This window comes from Pholcus phalangioides, unplaced genomic scaffold, assembly GCF_987345545.1.
Source record: "Pholcus phalangioides strain wild (caught in Gottingen) unplaced genomic scaffold, Ppha-v1.0 ptg000040l_1, whole genome shotgun sequence".
Taxonomy (NCBI): Eukaryota; Metazoa; Arthropoda; class Arachnida; order Araneae; family Pholcidae; genus Pholcus; species Pholcus phalangioides.
The window spans coordinates 2,376,886-2,403,645 of NW_028301626.1; the positions used below are offsets into that span (position 1 = coordinate 2,376,886).

Sequence of the window (26,760 nt, forward strand, 5' to 3'; positions counted from 1 at the left end):
GTGGCAGCGGTTCTGAACCGGTGCTGCGCGGAGCCCTAAGGGCTCCGTGTGAACTCCCGGCGGCTCCCTGGCCGCTCGAGGAAAATTAAAAAAAAACTAGTTAAAGTATTTTTGACTAATAAAAGTAATTCAGTAACTTTGATGAATAAAAATAGAAAATAGGCCTATACGGGCTTCCGCCATAGAAATTATATACCAGAAAGGGCTCCGAGGGTCAAAAAAGGTTGAGAACCGCTGCTCTATGGTATTAGTCAAATCCCGTTATAACGAACTCCAAGAGACCAGAGAAATCATTTCATTATAACGAAATTTCGTTGTAAAGGAATTCCCGGTTTATGCATTGTTCCTATGTAAACTTTTCAGGGGGGATTACAAAAAGTGTTCGTTAAAACGAGATTTTTCGCTATGGTATTCGTAAAAACCGGATTCAACTGTATTACTAAAATACTAATAATTTTTATTATATATAATTATATATTTGTTTGTTAATAGAGAAACGGTGAATTCCCTAGTTATGTTTAAGGATTATTACTGCCCCCCCCCCCCCCATACACGGTCCTACGTCCCTAACGGGGGCTATGACTGGAATTGACAATTGTCGCTAGAGATCATTACGTGTACGGTTGGGGTTCCCTGAAATAGTGTTTTATCAGTTAACGCTTTCCCGAGAGAGGAAAGGAGGTGTTTCGAAACACCGAAAGCACCAAAGACACTCCAGAGCTATGCAGTAGTCGCAATCGTGGGGCAAATACCACTCTATGGGCCCCATAGAAGTTGGGCTGATAGGGCTAGTAGCCCCAGGAGGATTCTTATCTTTCCCCCTCATATTCATTATAAAGGGGACAATGAAAAAATATGCCCCAGGTCCCATTTGAAGATCTCGAAGTACCCTTCTGCCGGTTGTGTGGGGGCCAAATAGTCACTATAATTTCAGTCTGAAATGCATCCTGTGAACCCGTTAAGACGATGGTTCTCAAACTTTGGTCTTCTCCTGCTCCCGAGTGAACATGTATCCCCGGCTCCCCAGAAGATTAATAATTTTTTCATAAGAACTAAGTTCTTTTAGTTTATTTTACTTGAATCGGCACACATTAATAAGAATAGCTCGTGCCCCCCGCCAATGATTGGTGGCACTCCAAGGAGACGCGGCACACACTTTGAGAACGACTGCTCCAGTCCAGGAGGTCCTGTACTCAAACCAGCAGTATCAGATATATTTCAAACAGTTGTCAAAGTACTGAAACATGCCGCCAGTATTTGTTCACTAGGCGTAGATGTATGAAAACCCTACATTTGGATGTGCCACGACTTTTTTTTTTTTGGGGGGGGTTGTATTGCACCTCCATTCTGTTTGAAGGGCAAAGTTTTGAGTCCCACAATTGTGAGGGGCGCTCGGAACCAAAATAAACGCACGCGCACGAGCGTGGATTAAGTTTTCCATCGGGAGAATGAGACGCGCACGCGGTTTTAAAAAGCCCCACCGAAGAGCAGCTGTTTTTGACAATTCGTGCTTTGCCTGTAGCCCCCCCCCCCCCGCGCAAACTAGTAATTTCTCTAGTATGAATGTACGTGAGAGAGGGTCTTTTGGGGGGTCCGTTTATGTGCACCCTCTCTCATAAAGCCTATTGTACCGGGCACGTGGTTTGCGCGTATCCACCGTGTTTTGTGTGATCTCCCCCCTTGCCTTGAAGGGACCCCCCATCCACGCTTCACCTCATTCGTAGGCCTCCCCCCCCCCTTCCTCCGTTGCTTTATATTTCGGAGGGGGGTTTGGGGTGGGGGCCTCCCGTACGGATGAGTTTGTGTTCCGTTTCTGTCGTAAAATAAATTTTCGTGCGTGAGATTCGGTGCTGATATGAAAATGGCCGCTCGCGTCAGCTGGAACCTTTCTTTTTTTTTTTTTATGTGGTGTGAAATATATTGCAAAAGCTTTTCAACGGCTTTCTTTTTTTTCTTGTACGTGTGCGGTGGATGACGGGAAATAAAAATGGCGGAGTACTTCGGAATAATACGTATCGGATTCAGTTGTTTTTCGTTGTTTCAGATGCAATTTAGGAATATATAGTGAATGAGTCCTAATTGCTGAATTAGGGTTCTTCCCCTAACGGACTGGGGGAGGGGAGAACCAAATATTTTCTAGGCCCCTTGGGCCAGAATTTTATAAAATCTGAATTCAGTCTTTTACATTGGATGATAAATCACAATGTCGATGCATATATATTTTTTTTAATTTCAAGCACTGCCTTCCCTACGTACAGTCGGCCCCGCTTAAACGGATATCAACGATCCCGGCACATAATATCCGATTGTGTTCTAATTGTTCCAGTTTCACACCGTATAGATTTTATATTGATAAAACTATAATATAAAAAAAGTACATTATACGGTAAATGCGGTTATTATGCATGCATACTTGCCAAGCATTTTGGTAAGTTTGATAAATTTAGGGAAATTTATCTCTCGTATCTATGATTTATCAAAGCATCGTTGGTAAATTTAATAAGTACTAAAAGTGATCACTTTCACCGGCCATTATGCACAATACCTCAATAAACAATGATAAATCGCACATATCGGCCGTATTCTGCCAGTTTAACTGCAATCGCAGGTTAACCCTCAAATGCCAACTAAACATGCAGTTTTTTATCAGCTTTTTTAACTGCTTATACCTCTACGTCTCTGAGGCCGGGATTACACTATAAAAGTTTGGTAAAAGTCCTTTTATAAAACTTGAAAAATCCAACCAATAAGGTTATTCGTTGCATTCTAGAAATTGCAACCGGTGACCTTACTGGCAGCCCTTTTCAAGTTTTATAAAAGGACTTTTACCAAACTTTTATAGTGTAATCCCGGCCTGAGAGTAGTTACGACATACTATACATCAGTGTCTCCTAACCTTTATCGCCCTTAGCCTCCTTTTTGGACCATTTTTCTTCTCGTGCCCCCGGTCTTGCCCGAGGGTCCCTTTCTCCCGTTATCAACGAGACAATTTCTTTTTTTCAAAGTAAATTTATAACGAAAGAAATTTTATAAATAAGGTTGGTATCCCCTGACCCCTTGACTAGAGTTAAGTGAGCTTTCCTCTTGTGGCGGTCGGACTCTATGCAGGGGTGTCTCAATATCATGGGTTCCATGGGCAAACTGATGTTCTGGGAGCCTTGTACTTAGCTGGAAGTAATTTCTTACATATTTACTACTTCTCGAAAATCATTAAGACCAAATTTTATATGGGCGTGACTTCTCCGGATATGACCGGGTTTAATTGCCCGAATTAAAAGCTTTATTTATTCATGAAATTTTCTCTTTGGCCTTCTCAACTACCTGCCATGGCTCCCCTTAAAACATCCATGTACCACAACGGGAGGGGGTGGGGGCCATAACGCCCTAGGTTGGGAACCTCTGCTATACATAATTCATACATGGATCTTACCATTATATCGGGTACGATCGTAAAATTTAATATAACGGCGTCGGACTGTATTTCGTTACTCATTTTGTAATTTTTTTCAAATTTATCAGATCCATCAATTACACTAGGGTATTATGCATAATCACAGATAAAGACGATAAATTTCAAGTATTTATGAAATTTGCCAACAACACTTGGTGACTATGCATAATCACGGGTAAAATTTATCAATCTTATACCAAGAGGATGGTAAGTAGGCATAATAACCGGTTGCCGATTTATCACATCCACCCTAACATATACTGTGTGCGTATAAAATTACATTATCTGAGCAGAAATATATCAGCAGAATGAATTAAATATCGGATTTTAAGTTTTATATTCATAATAACTAGGGTTAGTATTTCTATGACTTTGCATATTTTTCACATGCATTTTGCATATTTCACTATTTTTACGCGATTGAGCATTTTTTTCGGAAATTTTAAAGCATTTTTCATGATCTTCAGAATTTAAGGCACATTTTGGAGAATTTGGCATATTTTCAGCATAACAAAAAGTTTTCCATACTTTTATTTCTCGCGATTGGTAATTTTACTTACCTTTGAGATTGATTTTTGGCAATGATTAGCTATTTCCTGTGATTTTCCCCGTATCCCTCCAGGAAATATGGCCAGTCTATTTTACAAAAGCATATTTTTAGTTATTTCAGGGCGTAAATGTATTTCCTTATGGAGCCATACTCTATCGATTTTTAGGCCACAAAAACCCTAGCCCTAATAACATACTAATATCAGTACCAAAGGCAACTAGTGTGATATATGTATATAGGATGAAATGAGAATTCTAAAACTAAATTACTTCAATGCTCAAAGGAAATCAGCAAATTGAAATTATAATTATCTTATGTTTTTATATTTTCGGAGATTTGCATTTTTCGGCACAAGGCCATGTGCACACTCATGTACGAAGTCGCAAAACGGGTTCCACGACTATCATCTGCGATTTCTATCTATGAAAAGTTGCGAAATCACAGAACGCGTTCACACGTGTTCAGCGACTTGTCGCTCGACCGATTTGTTGCGCGACTTTGTACTATATGAGTGTGGGCACAACATGGCCCAAAACAATTGCAATAGAAATTAGTCGTTACACCTTCAATATTAGATTTTGTTAACTTCCGTTCTCTCGCAATTTCAGTTTGTCAAGGAAACATTTTATTTTCTGGATATTATGCTTAGGTGAACTCGGAAAGTAAAGTCATCTTGTCTCCGCCGGGACTCTCTCGAACCCAGGCCCTCTTGCATACCGGGCAAGCATGTGCCGCCAGTTTGTGTTTCAATTATTTATTGCATTCAAAACTTTCAATCTGCTTCACAAAAAATTCTTTTCGCGTGTTTTTTTTTTTTCCTTCCAAGTCTAAGATATTGCATGAAGCCATGGCATTATGCAGATTTTTGAAGAAAAATTTTCCATTTGAAAGGTTTAGCGCCCTCTATTGGCTAAACAACAATAAAATAAAATTACTGAAGATAACTTTGACATATGGCACGAATTATGGAATTTTTTTTCCATGACTTTTAACTGTTCATATTTTTATCATTTCTGAATGTTTCATTCAATAAAAGTATTATGCACATAGTGGTTGATATGTATTTTTAGTCTTGAAATTATCACATTGGGTGGGAAACTTTTAACATCGTCTCTCTACGGCAGAAATTTCGGTTCCAGAGGATCTTGTCAGTATGAGCGGGGTACCAGAGTAAGTACAGCAGGGCAGACTTAATATTACTTTCTGATATTTCTTGGGTTATCAAATCTAATTTTGGGGGGGGGGGGGCTTTCTGGAGCCCTTAGTGGAGAACTGATTAAGCAGTGGCACCTTATCTTACTATTTGTAAATTTAAATTATTAAATTTACAAATCATTTTTGAACTGAGTAATTGTGTTAATTATCGAGTCCATTTTAAACATGGTCGGACTTAAGCCGGTGCCATGAAAGTGGCCCTACTGGGTGGAAAAATGTTGGGGGGGGCCGAATTTAAGCATGTGCAGGATGTTTTAGTACGGTGAGTTCTTTTTATTCGTACAGTCAAGCCTATTAGTAATTTATCCTAGCCGCTGTGGTGGTCATAGTGACGGACTATCATCGAAAGGTCCCGGGTTCGAACCCTACCGTCACCACAGTGGCCAGTCGGCCACTTCCAACGGCCTTTCCAATTTCGAGCCGATCTCCCCGTTAAAAAAAGGATCGCAACAGACCTTCAAACGGTACAAACGTAATTCAATCATTCTTCACTCACTTCACTTTTGAAATATAGATGGCAACTCTGAAAAATCAGTCGCAACACTAGATACGCACTCACTGTTAGGTACAAACACACTTCCGGCACAACTCAATGGGGTAATAAATTGACAGTAGATGGCGATAGACCTGATTTGTGCTCGGTTTGAAAGAAAGAAAAGTACTTCATCCTTGCCGCTGTGTGGTCGTGTTAGGCATCATGCTGGACTCTCATCATGCTGATCCAGGTTCGAACTCGCCTGGTGATCACGCTGTTAAATCCGCCTCTGGCTGCCACTTATTGGATAAAATCAAAACTATGTTATAAATATCTAAATATTAAATTATTGTTGATCTTAAACCAATGAGGATGAAAATGAACTACATGTGGTAGTTCAAAATGTGGTAGTTGCCAAATAAAATTTTTGATACATATATACCCAGTTGAATCCCGTTATAACGAACTCCATGAGACCGGAGATATCACTTCGTTATAACGAAATTTCGTTATAAAGGAATTCCAGGATTTTGCATTTCTTTTTCATTCTTACGTAAACTTATCTAGGGGATTAGAAAGATGTTCGTTAAAGCGAGATTTTCGCTATAACGGTATTCGTTTAAACGGGATTCAACTGTATATATCAATATAAATCTTGTTAGCCAAAATATCTGTTATTGTGTATTTATAGTTTCTAAAAGAACAGTTTTCTGAAACTGAACAATGCAGTAACTGGTATTGCGGAGTATTGAATTCATACCGGTGTGCAGTACCAAAATAAGATAAACATATAGTTTCAAACCACAATTTCATTTTCATGCTGAACGTTTGTTTGAAACCAGCAACTATTTAAAGAGTTATATCAGATCTGATTGTTTTCATTCAGTAGGTGACAACAGGAGTCGTAACTTTACGTGGTTTGTCGTATTTATTATAGCAAAGTTCTAATATGAAATACGATACGTCAGAAGGAAAATGAATTTTCGTCCTAATTTTTTTTCTTCACCGGTTCACAATATTCTGGTACAATATTCCTGGTCACAAAATTCCATGTACGCCGGTTAGCGAAAATTTCTCTTAATTTCAACGGTTTGCAATGTGGAAAAACATTGGAAGAACATTGAACTAAACCGTAAAAGGCCGGATACTTTCAGTGGCAGTAGGTAGGTAATTTTTTCCATTGCTTCGGCACTACAATGCCCTTTTTGAGAATTTCTTTTCGAGATGTCCCGGTTTCTCAGTCGCATAAAATGGTCATCCTATCCTCGGCCGGCACCTTCCGAAGTACAACAGTCCGGTACCTTGAGTCTTTCTCCAGCGTGGCTTCGTTAACCACTTATATCCCTGTTTGAGACAGAGTGGGAGCCATGTTCTGGTTTGGTAGTGGTACCTTAAGTCGACTGAATCTTTGAGTGAGGTTTGTATTGTAAACCCACGCTGAGTTGGCCTCTGGCTACATCATGAAATGTCACGATGGGCGATTCCACTTATCTTTCCGTATAAAGGTCGCAGGGAAAAGGACCGGGTTGGTATTTTCCTTTGGAGTCTTCTTTTTGCGCTATTTTATATAGCGAGTTTCCTTCCACCTTTTTCCCCTCCTTAGAAAATGAACCCTCCCTTCGCGCGTCAAGGCCATTCAAAGAGGGAACTTTAATTATAAAGACCCTGTACATTCAGGCACCTATTTTGGGTTAAATGTGCGATCGGGTATGTATTTTTTTTTTTGTAGATGAATTTGTCCAGTCCTTGTAGAGGATGTGTACGAGGTGCATGTACGGTTAAGTATATAGTAGTAGTAAATTATAGTAGTAAATTATAGTAGTAGTAGCAGCCAGCCATCCATTGGTTTCACACAAATTACTGAGTATATTAGATCCTAATTCTGACTGTACCGGGATTGGACAAAAAATAAAATGGCGTCTAAGAAACTCTTTATTTCTAGTATCGGGATTCAGGACCATGCTTTCTTTTTACACGTGTTTCGGGAGTGAGGAAAAAAACTGGAAAGAATAAGGGAGAAGAAAGACTCGACCTATTTCTTTTGAAATTTCCTTTTGCGGACAAAGAATGGCCGCTGTTTGGTCGATAATTCCTGGACAGTCCGGGCTAGTTTTTCTTGTTACATACTCCCAACCTTGCTTTCCCTCCTTCCTTTACCGTCCTGGAAATGTCTGTCGGGGAAAAAAATCCCGGAATCAGATTTTTTTTTTTCCCCCTTGGAATCGGTCATCAAATGTTTCCTTTCGAAGGTAGAGGGTCACACAAAAAATTCTTAGAAAACTGGAATTTCTATTGGAGTGGGTTTGGGTTCGATGACCGTGGTTGACTTTTTTTTCCCCCTAACTGGGAAGATATTTAAAATAAGGGGTGCTCAGCCATTTCAATCCGCAAGCCAGATAGTGGAGCATACATGGTGACCATATGACCCTCTTTTACGGGACATTTTCAGTAATTTTGACCGTCCCGATTTTCCAACGAATTTTACTTGATTTTTATATTTTATACTGGAAACTAAGGATTGAGATTATAAATTATGATAATTATACGCTCTAATTATCGTAGTTATAGCCAAATATATTCGTTCCACGAATTTTCCCATACATTTTAAGTTTCACCAGATCTCTATTTCCCGCTATTGGCGATTTCCTATCAATTTCAACATTACTTGGTAATTTTATTCACCGTTTGAAAATTTTTTTTTGGCTGTAATTAGCAACTCTTGTCCATTTTCTTCGGCTGGAATTGAAAACTTTACTTTGCCCTTGACAATTGTTTCTGACGATGACCCGTATGGATCCCGATTTGCGGTACTTTTATAAGGAAAAAAATTTGCTGCCTGGCAGTCGAATGGTTAGGGAATTAGCCTCTCACTGTGCATGTCTAGGTTCGAATCCCGCCTCGGGCATGTATGTTTACTAACAAATTCCGTGGACGGAATCATCTTGACACCTTGGGAATACGTGAGGATCAGGTTATTAAAAAATTTATATGGTCAGCTTTCTTTACTGGTGATATTTTTTTTTTTACGCGGGACGGATGGAACTTGGCGGGCTGCGGACCGGAGGTTGTGCCACTCGGTTTAGAAATGGTGTTTATTTTTTCTCCACAGATGATCGGGATCAGTAACCTCATGGTCTGGCCGTGCTCAGAGGTGGATTTGCGGTTTACCGCACTTCTCTACAGTGAATATATTTCTCCAAAGCGCGTCCTTGAATTTTTATTCATTGAAATCAAAGATCAAAATTATCTTCCCAACTCACAAATTATACTACGAAAAAAATGATTATATGGGAGATGAATATTCTTATTCATAATGTCATGAGTTTTTTTAACCTTTTGTTTCTTAGAATTCAACTTAAATCCACTGCAATCTACAGAAGTACTGCATTTACCGTCATTGGCGGTTTTTCAATAACTTAAGCAAAGTTTCCTCCCAACTATTGCTAAATTTGACACAATTTTTGGCGATTTAGTGCAATTTTCTTGATCGCGTTTGTTTCCCGCCCTGGGCTATATAGTCAACTTAGCCCCAGCCCCTGTGATACCCCCCCCCCAAATACGCCTGTCTCCAAGTCCCGCTTTTGTACACCCCCATGCTTGAATACTTTCATGGTCATATTTTTGGTCCCTACTGGACCAAGTTCACGAGAAATCGGGTCATTGAACAATCAAGAGTGCATCGCGGAAAGATGTGGAAATTGTGGTGGACCAAAAAGGGTGCTTCGCGGAGAGCTGCAGATATTGATTTGTGTGACTGTTTATGCCTTGAAGTGGTTATTTTATATTGGATCAACCACAGAGCTCCTCATAACACCAGTTGGGAAACCTATGCTATAGATAGTAACCATTTAAGAAATGGCGCCGGAGCTTCGTTTGCAGTGGGTGCTCTCAGCAGCAGCAGAATTCCGAAATTCTCCTGCATAAACTGGAAGTCGAGCATCCACAGGTCTAAAACATTTCAGACACCTCTGCCCTTAAATACTTGCCATGGAGCCCCCTTTCATTTGATTTTCACCATGGCCCCTTCTCGAATATCTCAGGATATCTACCAAACTATTCTGGAGCGGCAGATGTGAACCATGAATTGGACAAGAGAGAAGTGGGGGGGGGGGGGGTGTGGCAAAATTTTGACAACCACCGGGTTAAAGGATGATTGCATTTCCATCGTTATTAACTTCCACCAAGAATCGTTCTCGTGTGTGTGTGGTCATTTCAATTGATACAGTGTGAAAATTCAGTAACAATCATAACAAACTTTACCCACTGTTTGGAAATTTTAATATTTAAAATTCTGCTCTATTACGTGTTTAAAATAAACCTTCGGGATATAATAAAAGTAAAATATAATGACGTTTCACACACGTTTCCCTCGTTAACCGTTTTAAGCCGCAAAAATGTAATAATCGATGACGTTTTTACTCCCTCTAGCGGGGTGTGTGGGGGAAGCGGGTTGATGTTCCCATGGAAAGCATCTCTTCCGTTTCGGGTTTTACGACGGAATTCGGAAATACTTTGGCACGAACCTGTCTACGGCTTATGTGTTCGTCGTCAGCAACGGCTTCCGATATAATAACGTCCCTGGACATTAAACGCCCGGAATTTCGGAGTTTGGGGGGGACCAGAAAAAATATATATAAACTTGAAATTTTAATAAAACGGCGAACGATATGCATAATCATTATGCGACGAGAAAATGAAAAATGGCTCCTTTCGAGCTCCCTACCGAACTTTTTTTTTTAATCCACGGATTTGTACGTAATGACCCCTTTGTGGTCCTGAGATATTCGAGAAGGGGCCATGGTGAAAATCAAATGAAAGGGGGCTCCATGGCAAGTATTTAAGGGCAGAGGTGTCGGAAATGTTTTAGACCTGTGGATGCTCGACTTCTACTTTATGCAGGAGAATTTCGGAATTCTGGGATGGCTCGGACTGCTGCACCCACTGCAAACGAAGCTCCGGCGCCATTGCTTAAATGGTTACTATCTATAGCATAGGTTTCCAACTGGTGTTATGAGGAGCCCTGTGGTTCAGTGAACTTCTAAACGTCAACAAAACTCTTCAAAATCCTGGAACCCTGAGAGCTCCTAGTAGTATGGGCCCCACTCCACCGCCGGAAGTGACGTCACACTTCCGGTGTTGAGATATAGTACGAGGTGTCTTATCTCTTTTCCGGTGTTAAGTGGCAGCTGTTGTTAATTAAATGACTTCCGGTGTTGAGATATAGTACGAGGTATCTACTATAGTACCAGATGTATAATTACAAATTATCTCTTTTCCGGTCATTAAGTGACATCTGCTGTTAATTAAGCGACATCCGGTGTTTATTAAGTGACATCTGTTGTTGATTATCCGACTTCCGGTGCCTTATCGCTATTGGCCGCTGCTGCCTCATCGCTATTGGCTACTGATACCTTGTCGCTATAAACTTCCGGGGGATCGGTCGTCATTTTTCTCAGTACAGAGTGTTTCATTATGCAACAGGAGACGGATATCGCTGTGACGGCCCAGAGAAAATTTTTTAGCCGTGAAGAAACCGGAAAAGCCTTAATCGGGATCATCGTTGTGTCCGTGATTATAATTATCACTTTATCTAGCCTTGCATTGACTGCGTACGACGACCCAAGCTTTAAATTTAGAGGAAACTGTTCCCGTTCCGAATCTCTTGGTGATGGTGTTTTTTTCACGAGATGTAATACAATTTATGATATTCGTGTTTTTGTCAATAACACACCGACGATAAAAGGAATAAATTTAAATTCCAGACAGATGTATAAACTTATCGAGCATGCAATCGATATCTTGATATGAATAAATATTTGGACTGAATGAACTTGTTGTGTTTCATTTTACTACGCGTGAAGATTATTCACATAACATTTTAATAAAAAAACTTCAAACGACAGAAATAAAAGACAACACAATGTATCGGCAAAATCTCTTTATTACTTCTTGAAAAACATTCGTACAGCAAAATGTTTTTTCACATACTGATAAACAGCAAAATCATTTCCTTTTCTGTTTAGTTTCTTAACAATACTTTCTAAACTTACATTTCTACTTCTCTGTATCACGAAGAACACAGCATACTGTCCACATACATTGGAGGTAGGTGATTGTAGAGGAGTCCAGTTCCATAAAATGTTTTTATATCTTCTTGTAAATGATGCAATTTCTTTTCCGTAAGTCTCTGGTTTCTGTCCGTAAGAATCGAAAAATTCCAAGGTGTTCTTATCCGGAATGTTGATTGCCATCCAGTGAGAACCAGGTTCTGTATGCTTATCTGCGTTCACAACTAAAGACGCCGGATAAGTTTGAATATGCAAAGGTAACATGTCACATGGAAACACGCCGATGAAATATGGTGTTTCCCGCTCTAAAATTGTTTTTATTTGAGACGAATACATATTTTAACTGCTGAAATCATGGAGGATGTTTCGTGCCTGATTTATTTCTACGACGTTGTCGAACTCCAGGTAGACAATGACAGAGACTGGTTGGACAAGCGGGGATTTAAACTTTGTTTCCAGTCGTAGGTTGCCGTGCCTGATCAGATTGAAATGATCACCTTGGCAGAGATCGGCGCTGAGATCAAAGGCGTAGATAGCGTACCCCAATGGGAACTCACTTCGAGAGATGTCTATACCCCTGTCTTGACAGGCTTTTTCAGTCCCTAAAAACAAACTATGATACGCTCTGACATATAATCCTTGATCATATTGGGGCTCTAGAGGCTTGAAAGGTACTGGCTGTCCGTCAGTATATGCGGCTATGAAGTTAAGATCGTAATGTTTAAACTCGAACGGCGATTTGCTATACGATCCCGAAAAAGCGTCGTTGTCTACTAAAGCGACTACCACTCTCTTGGGTAATTGTCCAACGACGACACTGTCTTGAACCCACGACATGCTACCCTGATGTAGCGAGTAAACTTTACATATTACTCTGTCTATCGGATACTTGGCTGGAGTATGGCTCAGAGCTTTCGCATGTCCCACAAGCACACCAGGAGACACTTTGACATGTCTTATGTATAAACAGGCGTCACGGAGAATGACTTTGAAGTTTGCATCTTTGTCTGGTGAAAGGAGACAGAATTCTGACTTGCTACGTATTATTTTTATTCTTAGAGAGACAAGATTCAGTAGGAGTCGCTGTTGACAAAATATGTCTCCGTGAATAGTACCCATCATGTCGACGGTCTTACTTTCTTCGATGAACGCTGCTCGTTGTATTAGACCTTCGTTGGGATCCTCTGACTTCGGGTCCACATCACTCATTTTTCCGGCAGTGTCTTTGTAAAAGAGTTCTGTAGTCAGTTGGCTGGTTTTGCTTTCGTTTCCGTGATTCAGGAGTTTTTCTATCATAGCTCGGTAGGGGTACGTGTTACTGGAAGATGATATCAGACGGTCATTCAGGGAAACATCAACTTGGGAAAACATGGATTGCAAGAATAGGTTCACAGGGGCGACTTTACTCCCTTTATCCAGAAAAGTTCCATCGCCTTTCACGACCTTAGCTCTCACATGAATTAACGTTTGAGAGAGATCCAGATACTCGTCACCACTTCCGCCAATGTTAAATTCCAGTGGGCCACCATCGGAGACGTTTGAAATTGGGTAATAGGTAACCCATTTTCCACTTTCTATGGTAGTCTGTGTTCCAGGTAGAGTGAAAAGGTTGAGTTCAGATTTTGCCAGTTGAGGAGAATCCTTCAAGAGAAAAGCCATCACGGATCGAAAATATCGTGTGTGTTCACGCTGGGTCGTTTGGCTAAAATGATGCGTTTCACCTTCTTACGTTTCCTTTTATGTCCCGCTCCAAACATGGACCGAGTCTTGGCCACTGCTTTCTCCGTCAGTATCTTACCAGCTTCACCCATTCTTCTTTTCGCTGCTTTTTTGACGTTTTCCCCTTTCATTACGTCATCAACAATATCAGCGCCGGAGCGTAAAATCTGTTTGCCAACAGTTTTAGCTCCTTTTTTTAGAAAAGGTAAAGCTACTCTAAAAAGACTGCCGAATATGTTTCCTAGTCCATATCCTCTCTGCATTACAACGCCCGAATAATACGGCAGGCCTTGGCCGGCTTGTTGGACATAATAGTCTTCAAACTGTTCAGTGCAACAATGGTATGGAACCTTCATCTTTCGTATCTAGTTCGTAAATGATAATAGGTCGATAAGACCGGTGTTTTTATAAGAGTTGTCTCATGCGGAAGTGAAGAATCAGAATCGATTTTCCTCTACTGAAAGGTATGTGATTTCCCGAACTGTCTCGAATTTCTATCTCTATAGTCTGGAATTCTTTTCGAGCAATAGGGAGATAGTGAGGTCTATCATAATGAGAGCTTATAACCTCGTTATCTTTTCCTTTCACGCGAACGACTCTCAGTAGTGGAGCTTGCACATCTCCCACAACCTGAGGCTGCACGATATCTGAATAGACGTACAAAACTGGAAAAAACACGTTTGTGTCAGCAACGTAAGGACTTTCGGTAGTTTCTTCGATCAGCAATGGTTCAAATCCCAGCAGCTCCGCAATGCCAGTTTTTAACAAAAGTTTTGCACCATCTTTTAGAGTTATTTTCACTTTTCTCGTGTTTTCATTGTAATTAAACACTATTTTGTTTCTTAAAGCCGGTATCTTCATACCGTTCAAGAGATCGGGAACTGTCTCGTAATATCCGACTGGAACGTTTCTTCCATGTAGTTTGTCATCACCCAGATCGAATCCGAACAGATTATTTTTTTCGGTTATGTTGTACCATGTGTGAGAATAAACAATCTCCGAAAGTGCACACTCCCATTCACCAGTCAAGCTTATTGGAAATGGCAGTCTTGTGACAAAATGGGATATAGTGTTTTCAGGATAGTATGATCCTGAACTGTCGCTGGGGAGTGTTACATAGAACGACATCTTGTTGAATGACTGATAAATGCGCAAACACTGTCACTTATATACGCTTGAGATGACTCACCCATGCGTTGAACTTGCTGTCGTAGCCTTTAAATTTTACGTAATACTCCATTCTACCTCTCAATTTGCGTCTTTTTAGAATTTTTTCTACTTGATAATATTCGCTCGGCTTCACCTTCTGCAATTCAGATTCGTAAAAAGTACCCTGGACAATCTCACCGTCAGAGTCGCTTATCCTGTACACTGGAGGTAAGCGCTCGAGTCTCTCTTTAATAGTGAAAATCTCTCGAGTCCAATTATGTTCATATCCTTTCTCGAAAACCATTTTGACGCGACTTATGCGGACCGTATCTCCAATGTCAAACTTGAATTTTGTCTTCACGGGTTTCAAGATATCCTTATACAGTTCATTCCAAACGACCGATTGATTCTCTTCGGTAACAAGAACGGGTTTAGTCTTTATACTGCGGTGCCACGTGTTGTTGTAACTATGTAACAGATCGCTTAATACGTCTATGTATTTGTGCGTATTATTATGTGTGAAATATTTAAACATTTTCTGTTTTAGAGTTCTGTTGAATCTCTCGACGACAGAGGCTTTTTTCTCGCTCTCTGTTGAAAAATGTGTGATATTCATCGATTTTAGATAAACTTGCAGAGTTTTATTTTTGAATTCTGTACCTTTATCGGTCTGCAAATACTTGCATACGCGGCCTCTGAAAATTTTTCTGAACGCTTCGGTAACTTCTTTTCCGGTTTTATCTTTTAAGGGTATGGCCCAAGCGAACTTTGATAAAACATCGATACAAGTAAGTAAGTACTTGATGCCTTTGTTTTCCTTCTTCAGAGCCTGCATGTCTACCAAATCGGCTTGAAATTGTTCGTTTATACCTCCCACTATCACTCGATTCCTCTGAAAATTCTTCCTCGATGGCTTGTGCAAAGTATATGCTTCGTTACCCTGCAATAATTCTTTGACATCTTTCAAAGTCACGTTTTTACCGACTTCTCTCTGTCGCCTGTGAAACGCGTTGATTCCGCCAAAACTGGCCGGTTCGGAGGGACTTGTATATTTCTCCATATTTTTTCAAAATCGGATATTCTTTTCCTAAATCTTATCGCATCCTCGAGCCAAAACCCTCTTCTATCCTCGCCTCCAACTACGAATATTGATACGTTATCGCTAAAACACACCTGTTTCTTAGCTCTGTTCATTAGCAAATGAGAGTATAATTATATCGTGTGAGAATATATACTAGAAAAAATAACACAGGTTTCTAAATTTTCACATTTTTATTGTATTATAGTTACAAGCATAACCATTGAGGAGACATTATTTGTTCAACGGAATTTTTAAATGCTTCGTTTCCTCTAGGTACTTTTCCAAATTTCTTCTTTCGCAGATTATGTCGTGTTAGTTCCACGATATTTGTTCCCGGGACAACAACGCCATCTTGAACAAGTTCGCCATCCTCATTCCAAAACAGCTGTCTATTGTTCATTTTCAAGGTGTCAACCAGTTCTCTAGCTCTTTTCTTCTGACTCGGAGCGACTTTTCGTATGATCATGTTCTCAAAATCGGGTCTTATATCTTCTTTCTTTTCCCCTAAAATTTTAGTATCCACATTTTCGGCGAGTGCTAGGTACCTTTGCAATACCTGTAAATACTGTTTCGCTTTTTCATCATCTCTCAGACCTTTCTTCTTGAGAACAGTGCTGATATCACCATCTAACTTGCTTAGCTGTTGTTCTACAGCGTTCAAATGTCTATCTGCCGGCACGATGACGTATTTTTTAGCGTGCTCCATTTATGAGGGAAGAGATAACGGATATAGCTGCTGGTAAAAGTAGACTGAGAAAACCGTTACCTCTCTGGACTAAAATACGCCGTTTTTTATATAGTGGGAGATTCTTCTTAGACAGATTTCTCAGACTCCTCTTGTGACGACTGAGCTTAGCTTTCTGAGTTTTCGTGACAGGAACGTTACCTTTTAACACGTTAAGACACACTTCGCAGAGGGCCCGTATGACACTGTTGCTACTTTTCTTTATCAATTCAGTGCGCTTTCTGCCTCTACAGCAGGTTAGCTCTTTAAGAGTTTCTAAATTTTGTTGTGCATACCTCGACATCTTGATCCTCACTGACAGTCGAAACCTCTTTCTCGTATATACATAGCGTATTTGACGGCCTTGATCAGTGCGCAATGGGGATGATTAAAGCCGTGTTTGAAACAGCGGACTTTAGGATTTGGTAAAGAGGGGGATTGAGGATAACCGATGAGATCGTAACAAGGCTTCCCCATCATCCGCTGTATGAACTTGCACTTATCTTGACCTTTGCAGTAAATAACAGAATACGAATCCGATAACAATGAAAGAATACCGGAAAGTTTGTCATAAGGTATGTCGCCGTCTCTCCAAGAAATATGATGTAGCTTAGACATTACCCATGTAGCAGACGCTCTTTCTTTACTGCTCAGTTCGGACCATTCATAAGGTGGCTGGAAAGTATAGGCCCCGTAACTACTACCAACTAACGAAAAGTAAGCCAGTTCCTTAACTATAAATCCTCTCGAACCACATTGGAAACCTTCAAAGTCTATGACAAGACCCCCTTCCATGATGTGACCACTTTGGCTGCTCGACACGAAATGAATTTATCTGGGTTGGTAAGCGTAATATGTATCATCCTGGAAAAAACCGGTTCTCAGTCTTAATTGTTCTTCCGTATTCGGTTTCAAGTCTATCAACAGGTAGCCGTAAGCGGGTTTGCAGGCATCATTAAAAACCTCTTGAAAAAATGCTTGTCTACCCGGATACATCTGCCTAGCTAAATGTTGAACTTGGCTTCTATCTCTCGGATTTTTGAACAAGACCAGATAATGTGCATTCAAAGATATTTCTCGCATCTGACTACCTTTATGAAAGAAATTTTGAACGATGAATATCACAGAAAGGTTTCTGTGGTGGCTTCCGCGAATAAACAAATTAGTTAATCGCCTGTCATTGCCTAGCTCTGACATCAGATCATCGATAACGAATAGCGTTCGTGAACCGATGTAAGACTCGTAATCTGTAGGTAAACCTTCTACGAATTTGACACCTGAAATCTGTTCATAAAACGATTGATAAATACCATAGAACCAGACAATTTCCGTAGGAAATGGATCAATCATTTTTTCGGCTATGAGTCTCGAAACAAAACGGGTTTTTCCCGAAGAAGTCGGTCCAGACACTATACATCCAAAAGGATGTTTAAGCTTCAACTCCTCCATCGTAAATGACAGATATTTCTGTTTGCATAACATTAAATACCAAAATAACACAAGAACGAGAGAAACAAATCTATAACAAACAATAAAAAATTTATTCATTAGAGTAGAGGTCTTCGCCGTTATTGCGATAATCAGAAAAAAATTAGTACCCATAAGGTAATGTTGTAAAATCAGGCAGAAGAACCCTCTTGTCATATACGATGCCGTATTTCTTCTCTTCTACTCGGGTTGTGACACGCCTCCTTTTCACCTCTCTTGTAATTTTGTATTTGTCTTGAATGACGACCTTCGTGGAGAAATCCATTGACTGTACTAGAGCCTTCATAGTGTCGAAGTTGAGAACTTCCGAATTCTTGAAGTTTAGGGTGAAGCCGCGAATCTTGCAGTACGTTTTACCGTCAGATCTCCTGTAGGCATAGTTTTTGGCTCCACCTGTTGTTATAAAAGTAATAAGAATAAATTTTCCGTTGATAAAATAATGAGAATTTTTGTTGATAAAATAATGGGAATTTTCGTTTATGAAATAATGAGAATTTTCGTTGAAAAATAATAAATTGAAAAAGGTACCTGACACAAATTCGGTAATCACATGACCATCGAGCTCATCTGTAAACTGTCCCAGGAAATCTCCCAATGGCGGGTCATTGTCACCATCGCTAGCATAGATGATTCTAAAATAATAGAAAAATCAAATAAATGAAAAATCAAATAAATGAAAAATCAAATAAAAGAAAATTCAAATATAAAAGAAAAATCAAATAAAAGAAAAATCAAATATAAAAGAAAAATCAAATATAAAAGAAAAATCAAATATAAAAGAAAAATCAAATATAAAAGAAAAATCAAATATAAAAGAAAAATCAAATGCAAGAAATGCTCACATAAAATTAGTTTCATAAAAATTTATAGATACTTACGAGTCCGTGTCAAAATACAACAAGGCATCGCCTAGTTTCTCCATCTCGGAGTATAGCTTCAAGCGAGCCCACGCTGTTGTAAAGGCAGCCAGGAAAACATTGGTCCTGTCGGTCTGGGGTATGAAATCCGACTTGTACTGCCATTCAACTGCAGCAACGTTCTCAGTTGGCAGATACAAGTCCTTGACCTGCAAAAACAAAAATATTTTTTAGTTTGATGAAATCAAATGTGAACATGTTAAATATTTTATGAAGAATCATAGCACATAATAATTATTAAAAAAGTACCTCTATCGCAGGATCATTCATCATCTTATAAAAATCGGAGGCTTTAGTCAAGTACGACAACTGCGACTTATTCTCCTGCATACCCCAGCGACCCCAGAAGCTGTTGTAAAGATGTTGAAAAATTGATAGCTACCTATTCAGACATAGCTTCGCCACCTGTCGACGTCCGGGGTTAATATTAATGTTTCCTGGCTCCAACTGGATTCCTTCAACCTGGTCATATTGCTTCACGTATGAGTTTTTCTCCTCATTCGTGACGCAGTTAGACGGCCAACCCGAGGACTCCTGCTTGATTTTCAGGAAGGCGTTTATGTAGGGGGCAAAAAGACCTTCCCGAGATTCTTCGAAATGATAAACCTAGAAAAGAAGTTAAAACATATGACTACACAATATATTGCTAGAGTAATAAAGTGATGAGATTAAAGTGATGAGATTAAAAAAATACCTCGTAAATTTTCATCACGACGTAACCTTTTTCAACTGCCTTCTTGAGCTCTTCTGTAACCCATGTTCCCGTAATACACCTTTCCTCGTCGTTGTGGTGGCATTCGTTAGACAGTGTTTCCACACACGAACGGCATAGGGGAAAAGTCAGCTTTCCGCCGGATCTAGAAAAAATGAAACTCATTAGTACCTGTTATAATGATATGTGAAAACAAATAATAAGAAAAAAAATCATTCCATTTACCTGTATGGGAGTACGGGCAGATATAATCCTCTTGGTGGCTGTACTTTGCACTTTATGATACCAAAATACGACCCCAGCTCCCCAAAGTTCTCCGTAATAATCCGGGGGTGGCCAACCGGATATCTGCAAATGAAAGGAAAATTCATTTAAAAACATTTCATACGTTAGGTCATAATAACTTATAAATAATATTTAAAGTACTTACCTGCAGTATTTATTGACCCACGGGTATAATGACGTGAAGTCAATGTATTTTGCTGTTCCTTGGTAGAACAGCTTGGTGGCATTTGTTCTACCACCATAAAATGCATCTCTGGGTGCCAACCTGTCGACATAGTGGAAATCCATCAAGAAACTTTTCAGACCCCCGTCCGTTTTCTTCATGGCATTGAAGTCATGCTCCCACATGACTTCAAGCCTGTACCCGCCTTGACGGATTTTCTGCTCTTGTTCTGATGTTTTCTTGTGGAGTTCCCACATGTATGTCTGCGTGCTAGGATTCACCAGGTCCCTATCGAAGCACTGCGGGCAGCCGTGCCAATAGCATCCTGAAAAGAAAAAAGAGAAACATGAAAAAAAAAAATAATAATTAGAGAAAAAAGTTTTGAAAATAAAATCCGAAAAGTAATTACCGTGAAACAGATACACCGTGTTTGTTTCGGTACAGAAACCGTCCACACTGAGACCAAGCACTCTTTTTTCTCCAGTCCCGTTTCTGGAATGGTGAATTTTTAGGTTGTTCTTCTCACCCAGGTATGACAACCATTCGATACTAAGGCGGCTGCTGTTGGTTTGATTCACGTAACCGTTGACGGGCACCATCCCAATTGACCCCACCTCAATGTACTTCGACCTGTACGTTGCCATACAGGCCGAGGCTATGGTGAGGTATTGGAATGGGTCGACACCGGTTAGCTCCAGGAATTCCTCACGAAACTGCAAGCAGCACCGTCGAAGAATATCGACGTCTGACCTAAAAAAAATAAAAAATTTTAAGTACAGTGAAGAAATAATAGAACAATAAATAAAACGTATTATAATATAGAAAAGGACTTACTTGCAGTATTCGTACATTTCGTGTTTGAACACGAATTTCCCGTTTTTTCTCTGCTCATACCAGCCATCGAATTTCGCCTTCATATCGGCGTTGAATGTTTCCGGGTTATAGAACGCTTTCTCCGGAAGGGCTCCATCGTAATCCTGATTTTCTGGTCTGTTGAGGAGATGAGGAAAGAAACCTTTCTTCAACTCTTCTAGACCGAAAGTCTTTGGTAGTTTGGCCAAAGCCATCGGGAGAAAGTTGAGGCTGTCTATAACCCGGATTTTTAGGGTGTCCAGCCGCAAAGCCATAATCTTTGATCCGCACGGCACAACTGAAGGTTTTACTCCTTGCTCTAGGAGATATCTACAAAGGAAAAAAAACAACACATAAAAAAAACAGTAACGTGGTATTTATGTAAACATTTTCGAATAGTGGTAAAAAACTTACTTGAGCAGGAACTGGCCATCGAATCCCTTCATGTTGTGGGCGATTGCGGTGTATCCTCTGTGTTCCTTGCGGAACAGCCATGCGCAGAACTCGTTGATGGTGTTGTAGCCACTGAAGACCATCTCTTCGCCGTCCGCATATTGAGCAACTGCAAAGTTGACAATATGCTCCCCCGTTGACTGGTCTGTCTCAAAATCGAAGAAGATGAGCTTGTCGGTGGGGGCCTTCACCGTCTTCTTCTTGAGAGAGCATAGGTGTTGTTCGTCATGATGGAAAACTTTGCAGTTGCTGCAATATTTTTCCCCGCAGACGTGCTTGACACGAGGCCGCTCTTTCTCGACGAGAAACCTCTTGCAGGACGGGCACTCGTAGAATTGTTGGCAGAAAGTTTTGCTCTTGCCTTCAAGACTCTTGTGCCTTGCGTAGCAGTCGGCGGATCTACATGTCCTGTGGCAATCCCTGCATAATTGTGGGTCTACGGGGATGCATGCTTCGCTGAAGCAGGTATTGCATCTCGTAGCACATTTGTGTTTTTGAACGTGATCATAAGCTTTGTCGCAGTCCGGACAGTAGAATTTCGATGCGTGAAAGCCCTTGGGAGATGTTATCAGGTCGTAGTGCCCGCCATGAAGCAACAAAAATATTTTTTTGTCCTTCTTGGCCGTCTTGAACACCACCTACATAAAAAAAGACATAAGTAAGAAATTATATAAGAACATATATTACATTGTATAGTATAATATTAGTATAATTCTCGGTGATGATAAATTACCTGGTAAAATTCTTCGGAGGACTTGACAAATATTTGCACGTCCAGGACCTCGGCAAATTTGGCGATTGCATCAAAACCACAAGGACCTTCGGGTACTCCGGCTTCTCTATACAGATCCAAAGCCATTTCCCTCTGTATATTCTTACGGCCGTCTTTCACCATCGAGAGCTTCGGATGTTTGTCTAGGACAGCTTTGCCTATAACTATTGCCCTGGCACAACAGAGTCCGTCTTCGGGCGTACGTATGATTGACATCTTTGTCAACCGGTCAGACGATATATTGACGATCTTTTGTCGGCCTCCTCCTCGTGGTAATCTGACTGTGATAACGTCAAACCTTAGAGAAGGGTCGTCCAGAGGTATGGAGTTTTTACTCTGCAGCACTTTCATTATTACTGCCAGCAGCGACTCAATCGTGAGCGAAGCCACTGGAACAAGTGATGTAGAGATTGGCCGGTCCAAATTGTCGGATGTCATGACGATTCTGAAAAAGGAGAAAATAATCAATTATTCCAAATAATTCGTCACTTTGAATATCCAGTCCCTAAATATCCAACAAATACATACCGTATTCGGTCCTCGGGGTGCAACCCGCTAGTTGTCTCGTCTATCAGTTGCCTCAACAACGCTCGCAAAAATGCCACAGCAGCTATTAAACGAGTTGACGGGTCCACCAACTCCTCCGTTCGTATTCGAGCTGTGAAGGTGATCTGTTCCGCATTAAAGCGGACATTTTTCTTGCGGGACTTTTCCTGCAACACGTATGGTTTCGTGTTCTGTAAGAGAAAAAACGAAAATGAGTATTGTGGGGAAACAGTAAAATAATCAAAAATAAACAAACTCTATTTCAAGAAAACTTACTGCATTTTGTCTCGATGTACCCTCGCCAGGGTCCCTTACTTGACCTATCTGATCCTCGGGTTCCTGTTAGAGAGAGAATAAATGTTAGAATATGTGAAGAGAGAAAACAAGTGTTTTTTGTATATAACAGTCAAATAATCAGTAATAAACATGTTCTATTTCAAGAAAACTTACAGTATTTTGTCTCGATGTACCCTCGCCAGGATCCTTTCCTTGACCTATCTGATCCACGGTGTCCTGTTAGAGAGAGAATAAATGTTAGAATATACGAGGAAAACAAGTGAATTGTAGAAAACAGCCATAAGACAACTGAAACTAACCTTCTCAGCTTGGTTCATATCTATTTCTTCCAAGAACGGGTTTTCGATGAGTATCAGTTCTGCCTCGTCCATGGTAAAATCAGATCCGAACAGATTAGAATTCTAGAAAAAATACAGTATTATCATCAGTATAAAAATCAGTGTTAAATACTAGGTGAATCTTTTAAATATATGAATTAAATAAAGTTACCTCGTCCCAATCGATAACATCAGGCAATGAATTGTTGTCAAAAACAGATTCCACGTCGAAAACATTCTGGAAAAAAAACATAAATTTAATACGCTACATTAAAACACGATATCTGCACATTTAGAATTGATGAATATATAGGTACTTACATTACGATTTTCCATCTTGCTCCGAGTCGAAAAGAATGATGAAGTCGATGAGAGAAAGCGAACAAGCTAGAACGGTGAAGAAAAAGCTAATGGTATCTGTCTCTCACAGACCGCGCTATTTATATGGTAGGTCCGGAAGTAAATAGGGGTCTGTAGAGATAAGACACCGGAAGTATCTTAATGAACAACAGATGTCACTTAATAAACACCTGAATAGAGATAAGGCACCGGAAGTATCTTAATAGAAAACAGATGTCACTTAATAAACACCGGATGTCGTCATTCTGTAGAGATAAACAGCGTAGGTCACCTAATACACAACAGAGGTCACTTGATAAACACCGGAAGTCGGTTAATTAACAGCAGATGTCAATAAACACCGGATGTCGGCATTCTGTAGAGATAAACAGCGTAGGTCACCTAATAGACAACAGAGGTCACTTGATAAACACCGGCAGTCGCTTAATGAACAACAGATGTCACTTAATAAACACCGGATGTCGGCATTCTGTAGAGATAAACAGCGTAGGTCACCTAATAGACAACAGAGGTCACTTGATAAACACCGGCAGTCTCTTAATCGAAAGCAGATGTCACTTAATGACCGGATGTCGGCATTCTGTAGAGATAAACAGCGTAGGTCACCTAATAGACAACAGAAGTCACTTGATAAACACCGGAAGTCACTTAATTAACAGCAGATGTCACTTAATGACCGGAAAAGAGATAATTTGTAATTATACATCTCGTACTATAGTAGATACCTCGTACTATATCTCAACACCGGAAGTCATTTAATTAACAACAGCTGCCACTTAACACCGGAAAAGAGATAAGACACCTCGTACTATATCTCAACACCGGAAGTGTGACGTCACTTCCGGCGGTGGAGTGGGGCCCATACTACTGCTCCTAATAGAACATTCCTGCTACTGAAACGCAAAGTCCTTCATTTTGAATGTTGACGTAATGGTGCTGTTTAGAAAATTTCAGACCGTTAGGTCTGATAACTAACATGCAGGGTGTTCCGTTAATGAGCCGACGAACTCGGAGGGTTCTCAGTACTCATCAAGAGGAACAAAAATTGCAATTGGAACATGATGTCGCAAACCACGTTGAGAGGGTGAAAATCGCAAAAAACGCATGCAGGTTTCGTCGTCACGCTGGAACGACAAAAAGTACAATAATAACTGCGAAAAGATTTATTTGATTAATTATTACAAGAGTTATTGGAAGTGGCGGCCGCTGACGTCATTCTAGTCTACAACGGCGTAAAAACGATTCCCGGGTCACCACACACACACTCTCACACAATCGTGGCGAAGGTGGTATGGTGCGCACAAGGGATCATCGGATATTGCTGTTGGTACATCCGCTGTGCTAAGCGCCCATTGCCATCTGCTCGACCGTAAATCAGATGCATACCAGCTTATACCTCGTTCTTGTAGTCAGCCATCACAATACTAATCGAAACAGACAACTGCTACACGTGCTTACTACCGTAAGAGCGCTAATTCACGTCGTCCGCAGCGCGTGAAACTACCTCGGCGCATGCGTTTCGCGACGCTGTTTACGTCAGATATGGGGAGTGAACGCATTCAGCGATCAACTGACATCCACCTTTCGTCTCCTCTGGATTAGTGTCTGCATGCGTTTTACGCCATTTTCACCCTCTCACTATGGTTTGCGACACCTTGTATGTTCCATTACAATTTTTGTTCATCTTGATGCCTACTAACAACCCTCTGAGTTTGTTGGTCCATTAACAGAACACCCTACAGTCACGCATTGAGCAGCCTCACAATCATTTAAGGGGTGTTCCGCGAGATCCCTCAATGGTTATAATTTTTCAACGTTGGGAACCTGTAGTCTGCTTTTACAAGGTGGTCCTTTAATACATGCACAAATCTAGGGGCCTCTCGTATCTGAAGGTCTCTTGAAAGGGACGAATAATTTTTAGTAATTCGTGATATTTGATCATTAAGAATTTTTGTAGATAAATTGGCGTCAATGCTAAAATAAGAGGCTTTTATGGAGACGAGATATCTCGTCATTGCCGCTCTTAAGGGGGTTAATGCGTTAAATGGTGAGGGGGGGGGGCCCGGCATCTGTTGGCACGAAGATGCGTTATATGACAATATCGCTGTCTGAGAGGCGATGGAATGATCCAGGAAAGTGCGTAAAATCTATGAGAATAACATAGGACCCTATGGGTTCTTGTTGGTGCGATGGGGGAGAAATTTCTGGAGGGAGCCAAGAGCAAAAACGTTGAGAAACTTTTCTTTAGGGGCCCCCGTTATAGGAATATGAACGTGGGTATGTCTAGTTTATCAAAATGGTGCAAAGAAAAATTATCACTAGTCGACAGCAATATTTTTCTGTCGTTTGTTGTAGGGCATTTGTGATGCTATGGGCATCTGAAGTCATTTAGAACACTGTTTCTCAACCACCGGGGCCCTGACATCAGTCAAACCTGGCCGTGAGTGGCTCATTTTTACTCATTTATTTACCGTTAGTCAAGTATATATCCGGGCTGTCCACTCGCATAGAAATTTCAACCGGGCCACAAGTTCTTTATTGTAAGAAAACCCTTGCGCTTGTACAGAATACTTGGCAACCCAAACTACTATTCTATATTTCTGAGTAATGCCCCATTAGTCCCAGAATCATTTCAGCAGTTCAAGGACGTGCCCAGGGGTGGATCTCTTGTTTATAAATAATTGAGGTGGAGAAGGAGGGTCTCGGCCCTCTATGGGTTGGAGTCAAATGATGCAAGCCTCCAAGCTCCTGTTATGACTCAAGCTAAAGTTAATAACGTTTTCGTGGAGAGTACTGAGAGAAAGTGTCCAGAGAACCTACTTTGACTCCTCAACAATACTCGGGACAACAATGGGTGTTACCAGACTCCTCAACTCGAAGACTGACAATATTACATTCCGTACAATTTTCTGATTAATTTTAACGTCCTATTCGGCATTTCTGAATGTAATGTACGAGCCTATTGTGTGATCTCCCGTCCGTGGCCATTTTACATATTTCGGGCTCGCAATCCCTGCTGCTGCTCGCACTAATGCACTCGCGGGCTCTTCACTCGGTCCGCTTTTACGACGTCTAATTGCTAATTCAATGCTCGTGCAGTGATTAAAGGGGTTTGTGAAATGGTCAGCAATTAATGTTATGGTCGGACCTTGAGTACGTTGTGATG

The 26,760-nt window shown here is 40.5% G+C and overlaps 3 protein-coding genes across 9 annotated transcripts in view; 1 reads left to right on the forward strand and 2 right to left on the reverse strand.

Moving 5' to 3' along the window:
- LOC149065265 (ELAV-like protein 4) overlaps positions 1-26,760 on the forward strand; it is a 139,994-nt gene that overhangs the window by 22,650 nt on the left and 90,584 nt on the right. The window lies entirely within an intron of this gene.
- LOC149065266 (uncharacterized protein F54H12.2-like) lies at positions 12,099-13,418 on the reverse strand. The gene has a single exon (XM_089254128.1). It carries the CDS (start codon positions 13,416-13,418, stop codon positions 12,099-12,101), a length of 1,320 nt encoding a protein of 439 aa, XP_089110254.1.
- Positions 17,558-24,432, reverse strand: LOC149065267 (uncharacterized). Its single transcript, XM_089254199.1, has 17 exons — positions 23,407-24,432; positions 23,217-23,318; positions 23,071-23,133; positions 22,897-22,959; positions 22,603-22,811; positions 22,036-22,519; positions 21,264-21,940; positions 20,832-21,179; positions 20,407-20,747; positions 19,980-20,322; positions 19,775-19,897; positions 19,532-19,694; positions 19,220-19,443; positions 19,087-19,186; positions 18,799-18,986; positions 18,449-18,552; positions 17,558-18,313 (listed from the first exon to the last, which is right to left on the reverse strand). Exons 1-17 carry the CDS (start codon positions 23,485-23,487, stop codon positions 18,024-18,026), a joined length of 3,903 nt encoding a protein of 1,300 aa, XP_089110325.1. The 5' UTR covers positions 23,488-24,432; the 3' UTR covers positions 17,558-18,023.